This window comes from Eutrigla gurnardus, assembly GCF_963514095.1.
Source record: "Eutrigla gurnardus genome assembly, chromosome: 20".
In the NCBI taxonomy this organism is placed as follows: Eukaryota; Metazoa; Chordata; class Actinopteri; order Perciformes; family Triglidae; genus Eutrigla; species Eutrigla gurnardus.
In genome coordinates, this window is record NC_139931.1 from 960975 (window position 1) to 969717 (window position 8743).

General features: G+C 43.3%; 1 protein-coding gene across 1 annotated transcript; it reads right to left on the reverse strand.

Annotated features, from left to right (window-relative positions):
* Positions 1-1520: 1520 nt before the first annotated feature.
* Positions 1521-7828, reverse strand: eif3d (eukaryotic translation initiation factor 3, subunit D). The gene is made up of 16 exons (XM_084038215.1): positions 7698-7828; positions 5570-5695; positions 5443-5488; positions 5091-5227; positions 4904-4989; positions 4753-4825; positions 4386-4501; positions 4172-4304; positions 3941-4088; positions 3612-3742; positions 3443-3528; positions 3205-3334; positions 2532-2674; positions 2134-2326; positions 1945-2038; positions 1521-1634 (listed from the first exon to the last, which is right to left on the reverse strand). The coding sequence occupies exons 2-16, from the start codon at positions 5690-5692 to the stop codon at positions 1621-1623; spliced, it is 1653 nt and encodes a 550-aa protein (XP_083894341.1). The 5' UTR covers positions 5693-5695; positions 7698-7828; the 3' UTR covers positions 1521-1620.
* Positions 7829-8743: the final 915 nt, after the last annotated feature.

Sequence of the window (8743 nt, forward strand, 5' to 3'; positions counted from 1 at the left end):
GGTCACGCATATTGACCACCACTCTGCCATGACTTTCATGAGTTGAAATACTCAATCTGAGATTGTAGTCAACAGGAGTGGCCAAGTGACACTGGACTACTGGGTTTGAGCAAAACCAATCATTCCATAAACAAATGCATCAAGAATCTGAGCAAATGTCTTGACATTCTATTTTTGTTCATCATTTCAAGTTTGTGCGTTTATATTTTTGTTGAGTATACTTATTGTCAGTCGCTTTGGACAAAAGCGTCTGCTAAATGACCAAAATGTAAATGTAAATGTAATTTAATCTGTAATATTTTCTTGCACTAATAAATAAGATAATTTTGAAAAGTTTTAAGTTATTTTTGCAGAGCTGCAATTTTGTATGCAGGCAATCGAAATACTCCCAATCTTAAACAATGTTCATCTAAACAACTCAGGTGTGCAGAGGTAGAGGCGACTGCAATGCGCCACCTGGGGGGGAAATGCAGTTTTACAGAATAGAGTAATTTAGAAATGAATATCATAACGTATTAATGTATGACAAATGTATTCATTCATTCCTTAAAATGTTGAGGTATAATTTATGTTTGTATAATATTTAAATAGTTTTAATCCGATGTTAGAACCCAAACGTCTGGTAAAAAATAATCCTATTTCATGTGTGGAGGTTCTCCTGCACAAAATGGCTACCTGCTAGCTGTTCAGGGAAGACGTTTGTTTTAGTTTTTTTTTTCAACATACTATAGAGTGGTGAAGTCCCGCCCCTCCATTTCCGGGACATGGGTCCTCAAAAGCAAAAAAATATCAATGCGATTCAATGGGTAGATACAAATTATTTTCTGGTCCCGTTTGAATTGTGCCATGGATTTCACATATGTTCTTTGTGATATTTAAAGAAAAATTTTCACGCAAAGAAGACGACAATTAAGCGTGAAGAGTTTTGATAAAGTTAGGTTTTGTGTGAGCCGCTTTGTGAACTACAGCTCCTCGCTGTTCTCGTCGCGAATGATATACGTCACCACCCGCCGAGTCCGAAGTCCGCCGAGATGGCTGTTTCTCTGCTCCACTTCACCGCTTTTTTCCAAGGGCAGAATAAAAGTATCGAAAGGGGGGAGAACCACTATAAGTCGGGTCATGTGGAGAGCCTCAACTTCGCCGATGGGGAGGGAAAAGGGCGATGACGTGACGTCACATACGCGACACAACATGTAGTCTTTATCATTGTGTTTTCTCAATGAATTTTAACTGAAGAATTGCACAATAAACGGTCAAACTCTTGACATGGAAAATTATAATTTAAGCCTATAAACAACATTTGTGTAATCCAAGGCATAACGACCGGGGGATCAGATAATAATTATTATCCGTCCATTGAACACCATTCATTTTTTTCGCTCCGAAAGGACCCATGGCGCCGTTACTTCCTGCTTCCGCTTCGGCACTCTATAGGCCTACCATGAATTTTTTTTTTCTTCCTTCATTGCAGGTTAGATTGGCGAGTAGAAGAACCGGACAAAAAACACAAATAAACACAGTTGGCCAATCTGTTGTCTTTATTGAATGTCAAATGGAATTAAATTGGGTTTCTTTACGATGATGAAGGCTTGCTTTAATCTCTGGAGGAGACTCCACGCTTTAGTTCTCTTCATCTAGAAGGAGAGGAAGAAACAACAGGGTTCATATGTTGCTACAGACAACTGCTGTGTTTCATGGATTCATTCAGTTCTGATAAGTGAGTAAACCTGCTTCTAGAAACACGAGACACTGATTTTATACTCAGAATAAATGAAATAATTCCAAGGGGGCAGGAACAGATAGTGTTGAGAATAATTCAAAAAGGAATTGTATAGTTTGACTGATGGATGGGAAAACTTTAAAAACAATAATATGGTGTCCACAAACTACCGAATCACAGTCAAGTATTCTACATGTGAAGTGGAAAAACCCACTGAATCTCACCTTCTTCCTCCTCGTCCTCTTCATCTTCTTCCTCCTCCTCCTCTTCATCGGAGCTGAAGGTCCCATCAGGCAGGCTGTACACCCGAATCACTTGCTGTTGACAAAAACCCCAACAAAACCCGTCAGCTCAACAGTTGACACCTCGTTGAAAGCTTCCACGCGTGAGGAGGAGCAGCAGCGACGGCTCACCTTGTTGGGGTCCTTGAGGATGAGGTACTTGCCCTCGTCCAGCTTGCGGCAGATGTCGATGACGCAGCGGAGGATTCCCCAGGCGTTCTCCATGCTCAGGTTGATCTGGCTGGCGAACTCGTTGGGTTTGAACTGCTGGGTTCCAAGGACGACGTGGCGGGCCGAGTCCTTGGCGTGGTACCGAGACACGTACCTGCAGGCCACACGGGGGTCAGTACACACCAACGATGCCACCAATCAGTGTGTGTATATGAATCTCAATGAGACATGTTATTAGTCGCAGGTTTATGAGGCTGAAGTCCTGCGATTAATCATGCCTTTATGGAGGTTATAATGCTTAAGTAAATGTAAATAGAGATACAGATAGAGTGATAGAATCTCCTGGCTGTGTTCCTCACCCCAGTTTGAGGTACTCTGATCCGGCCAGCATGGCGCAGCAGGTCCAGCGGGCCAGTTTGTAGCTGTTGTTCTTCAGCTCAGTGGCCAGGACGGCTCCTCTCTGGGAGTCCAGCTTCTGACGCCAGTCCACCCCGTTACAATGCTGAGGATGAAACAGGACGACAAAACCATGAGAGCATTTAAAAACTTTATTTAAAGAGCACACATCAGAACAAAGTAAAAGGCAGATCAGATAAAAGCAGGATATGTCTTCTGATAAAGGCTTTATTCCCCCAGGCAGGTCTTTCTAGAGCCTCAGGGCCCGGATCATGAAAGCCCGGACTCTGAAAAAGCCGGACGACCACAGCAGGAGGATTACAGATTACATGAAGGCTGGAGCCAGGAATCAATTAGATAAAATGTTTAAAATCAATCCCAAAACCTGCTGCTGCTGGTCACTTTCGAGTTTCGTTTTCTTATAATGGGATCACGACTCCCTCTTGTGGAAACAAACAGAACAGCAGACAAGAAAATGGACCTCCGGATATATCCATTAAATACAAAATGATCTCAAAATGTATTTTATGTTCAGTCAAGATAAAACACATGTAATTTGAGGCATGGTAACGACATGAAAAGTAGATCATGACTGCACATTAAAAAGCATCTCCCACTCCTGAATGCAGTTCTTACCCTGGAGTCCCACTCGTTGAGGGTCTTGACGTTGATGAAGGACACTTCTCCGTTGGCACCGGTCATCACTCCATCGTGTTCGCAGCGGACGATCAGATCAATGTCTTCCCCGAGCTTCCAGTGACGGTACCTTAACAACACAAAAATAAGCCGTCAGCCTGGGAGGGAACATGTATGACGTCACAGACGTGTGAGAGTGTTTTAATTTAGGATTTAAAAAGAATGTTTCAGGGCGTACCTGTAGGCTACAGACGCCACCTCGCTCTTGTCCGTATCCTCCTCCACAAACGGGTTGGAGTTGGGAAACTTGTAGCGCTCTCCACCCTGAAGAGAAAAAAAACACACCATACGTTCAGAAAAAGACAGCCAGCCTGGCCGAGGAGGAGGGCCTTTAAAATCGTTCTCACCATGCGTAAACACTGCTGGCTGAAGTTGTGGTTGATGTATGTGGCCTCCATCGCCAGGTTACGGGGAGAGTTGAAGGAGTTGCCCTCATCCTGCGGCGGCTCGTTGGCGGTCTCGCTCACGGTGAGCAGATCTGAGGAGCCGTGACAGATGTTACAGACCTCGTGCAAACAACTGGAAAATGTAGTTCAATCCTTTACTTCAGTAAAAATCCTGTATTCATAACATGACTGAAGTAAAAAGCATGTTTTTTTCAAGGTTTTTTTTGCTAAATGTCATCTGGATATGCGTGGTTTTCACTGGACAGGAAGTGGACGAGTCTGAGGCTCACCAAAGTCAGAGTTGTCCCTCTTGTCAAAGAAGAGCTTGTTGCCCACGCGCTGCACGATGATGTCCCAGGAGTTGACTGAGCGCGTGCAGCACATCAAGGTGGCCAAGATGGCGTCGGTGGCGAACACGTTTCCCTGAGTCTTAGCCAGCTGGGACAAGAACAAAACATTAATGTTGTAAAACAAAAAAACATCGCCACGTCGTGACCGTCATGGTGTTGATGTGTGTTTACCTTGCGGATGACGGGATCGTCCGTGGTGGTCACGGTGTGGAAGATCCTCTTGATGCTCTTCAGCTGCTTTTCGTTGCGGGTGGTGATCCGGTCGAAGGCCTTGTCGTAGTGCTCCAAAGCACCGCAGCACTCGCTGCAGGGGGAAAACAGAGCTCATCACCTTCTGATTCTATCAGGATCCAAGTCGAATGAGCGACGGCCGAGTTTCACTCACATGTCGTCGGGATCAGCCACCTCCATGTATCTCATCTTCATCAGTCTGGGGAAGTCCATCTCCTCCTTCACCTCCCAGTCGCTCCGAACCTCCACGGAGGAGTCTCTGGGTTTCAGCTGGGCCGTGAAGTACAATCACATGGGGGAGGGGGGGAGGGAGAGGTGGAGAGAAGTTTCATATGAGAGTCACATGGTCTATAAAATGTCAGAAATATAATTTACCAGTTGTATCTGTTTAGCCAAAAGTATTTTTTTTAAATCATACTTTGAATTAAACAAATATGTAAATCTGTTTTGCTTAAAAAAAAGGATTGAATGAGTGAGACTGCGGTTTAATGCTTCAATCAAAAAGGACAACGCGTAGAAACCTGGGATTTCTGGTCCCACTTCTGACGGACACCAAACTGCTTCTGGAACTTCTTCTGCAGCCGCATTCGGTCCCTGAGACGGAAACAGGCGTTTAAAGTGAAGTCGAAATGACACGGCCGAACTAGAGGAAGCAACAGGAGGTGTTCTCACCTCTCCTTCTGCTTGGCGCTCTTAGGGAGCGTCTGCATGTTGAACTGGGTCAGGTTCCTGCGGTCCTTGTCCCTGCGCAGGTTCCTCTGCACAATCCAAGAAAACAAAGTTTGGCGTTATGGGACACCTGCGTTATGTTTTTACACCGACGACGGGGTGACGTTGGGTTCGTCCATGTCCGTTTCACCTGGGCAAACCTCATGCGGTTCCTCTGGTAGGCCGTCTTCTGCGTCTTGGTCGTGTCTACCAGCTGGAAGCTCGTCTCGTCCTCCTCGTGGAAGTAGGCGTACTGACTGCCGCCGCCAAACTGAGACGAATACTTATCTGAAGGCCAAGTGAATGCATTAGAAATCCACCAGAAACCACGTGTTCCTTTTATTTAACAAGCAAATGCTTCTAAGATAAAGTAATAAATATAAGTTTAAATGAAGATGTTTAAATAGTGGAAATGCTTCATACATGTGGAGAATGTATTAACAGTGTGTATATATTAAGAAGGAAGCACATCTGGGAGCATTTTGACCGGCTGTCTTACTCACTTGTGTATCTCTTGTCCTGGTAAGTCGCTCCAGTCCAGTCAGCAACCTGCCGGAGAGGAGGAACAACGTGAGGAAACCTTTTTCAGTCTAATAAGTGTATTAATATCCAATGTGAGGAAATCCTCACCTTTCCCAGGCGGTCTCCTTTGCTGAAAGGCTGGTAGGGCATGTCTTTAAACTTCTCCGGGACCGCACAGGGACCCCATCCTGACGGATTGTCCTGGATCACAGGGGCGTTGAACTTCGCCATGACCTGAAGAAGTCAGAGGAGGAGGCGTCTGTAACTGAAGTTGTGTCGGGAGCCGGGTGTAAAAGTCTAACCGTGCACAGGGTCTCAGGCAATGAGCAGCACTGATTTCTCCAGTAGTGCACTAAAACAAATAGGCACTGATCAGCTTGCGCAGTGGGCTAGTCATCATCGACCCCTGGACTTCCATCAACAAGCTGCTACAACTTAGAAAAAAATACAACTTAAACTGGGACTTCGGGCTGCAACTAACCATCACTTTTATCACCCATGAAGCTGCTGCCAACTTTAACAGATTCATATCAGCAAATAGTTAAAATGTGTGTACATGGTCCCAGGCAGACAGCAACATGGAGACTTTAACATTAAAACCAACAGATATTCATTCTACACTCATTTCAAACAGAGAACCGCTGACAATCTCCACAAATATCCAACAGGTTTACTTGATAAATTGTTCAAACTATTTCTACTTAAACTACATCAATATACTGTCAGATAAGATATTTATTGATTTGAAGATATTTTTATTTATACTCTTGTCTTACGTGATGTTTATTTGATCTTGTATGCTTCCTGTGCAAAGCAACTTCCCCTGGGGGAAAGAAGGTTTCATTCATTCAATATTGTTGTTGATTAATTATATATTATATTATAATACCGTAGTCGATTATGGTAGAAGAGTAAAATGTTAATGTGACATTGAATTAAAATATATACAAATACAGAAAAAATGTGTATTGATTGTAATTTCCTTGACTTTATTGCATGAGATCTGTTTGGAAAGTGTTAAACAAATAAAACTTGACTAGTTGATGTTGATAATCTGCACATCTTTAAAAATCACTGACTCACAATGCTATATTATTAATATCATCATCCACAGTGAGTAAAAGAGGGAAACAAAAGACAATGCTTATTAAAAGTGAGCTGTCATTGTAATGAGAGGATATGGTGGATTTTTAAACCCGGACTAAATTAACAATACATCCATAAAAGTTGACATTAATATGAAAACAATCAACAAACAACTTTTTTTTTATAGCTCTACTAAAAAAAGCATTGTTATATTTCTATATATTTTAAGAGGACCTTTTATCCATCAGTGGGCACCGGTTAACATCTGGCACCACTGGATATTAAAAATATAGGATATCCCTTAAGGCTAATGACATTCCATCCTTTGAAATTTCTCATATTTTTTTTTATATGGACAATCTTAATTAATCTACTTCCGTTGTTATTAACAATCATTCTCATGGGTAAATATCATATTCACTGTAGCAACTGCAGAAACAGTAAGTCCTCTATTTGGTTTATACAGTTTACGTTATCTTTTACATGTAAATTAGATACATTCTGGCAAAATAGCGAGAATGATTGATGTCGATATATGTCGTTTCGACCTTTTTATGGTCTTGCCTCCTTTTCCCCTTTGTATTTTAATTGTATTTATTGGAAAATATTTATTTTGACCATGTTTATCTCATGAATGTCCCTTTTCTGTTTTGTTTTCTTTCGTTTGTTTCTTCTGAAGGATTGCGATGTTATATTGTATCGTGTGTATTTGCCTCTATGAGCTTGTGTATGTTTGTGGTATGTTCAATAAAGAAAAAACAAGAAAACATCTGCTAGCTAAATTAGCTGAGCGTTTCCTTTCAATTGTACGGTCACATGCTAGTTGGACGAGCTAACATCTCGAGTTTTGGGGACACATTAGCGGATTTTTAGCGGAGAATCGTGATAACACGATGACGCAGAATGAGAACTAGGTTTTTCTTGTGGATGGTGGATGTTTTATGTTTCTTCTCAGCTCTGACTCGGCGAGCTGACCCCCCTCCCCGTGGCTAACGCTAGCCCATCCTGCCAGGTGGCCGCGCTAGCTATGCTAAGCTAACTTGGTTGGCAGGCAGCGTGACGCGTAAAACAGAACTCGCATTTTATCTTTAAAACGCGGACTGGAAAACGGCTTTTCCATACACATGTACATATTACTTTGCAATCTTACCGTGGACGATGACGTGACGCCCTATTCCGCGATTGTTAATCCAACCGGTCCTCAAACGACGCAAGTCACCGACGGGGCGCCTGTGGGGGGAAAAGGAAGTGACGAGTTGCCGTAAAGATGGGAAAACTGGTTCCTGCCGTATTACGATGACGACTGTAATTACGGTTAAAGCCAGTTATCCCAAACCTCTTAAATGATCAACAACAAAAAATACAAGAAATGTCATGTCTGCATATTAAAACGGTCTCTTGAAGGTGGGAGAGATCTCTGACGTCAGACACGCGAAGCCCCACAAACAAACAAAAAATGTAAAAAAAAATTTTTTTTTAAATCAGCCGCTTCTCAGTGTCGCCATGGCAACGGTTGGGAGCTGCGCCGGCTGCGAGGGTTCGACGGGCTTTGATGCAACTCGCATCAAAGTGAGTGACGTCACATAAACATCAAAGGCACATAAACATAAACGTGCCTTTGATGTTTATGTGACGTCACTCAATAACTCTATATAGGGTTCTTTTAACCTGGGTTCTTTGAGAAGTCAGACTTGTCAATGTGCTGTGGACACCCTAACGAGACAGGAACAAAGTCGCTGGCGAGATGAAAAAAATCTGCATACCGACACCAAGGCAGGAAGAAAGTCCGACTGGCCCCGTCGAACCGGACAACGACAAACAAGAGGAAGTCGAATGTAATGCCGTGGTCCAAAACAACGTCCCCTCGCTCAGTGTCAGTTCATTGGACGAGGATTCGGAGGGCGAGGAATGTTATAGCGAGGATTCCGCACACTACAATTTCGAGGAGTACCAGGTATATGAGCGAAAGTACGAGCGCTACGAGCACTACGATCACTACGAAACGGAGCACAATGGCAATGTGGAGGGCGAGGAATTGGAGAGCGAGAATTCCGCACACTACAATTTTGGGGAGTACATGGAAGCGGAGGAAGGTGAACAGTTTCATCCACGGTTCATAGGCACCCTATATGATGCTGGGGACAGAATCTCCCCAATCGTTTTTATGTTGCCGCCTATCTGGGGAGTCGAACTGAT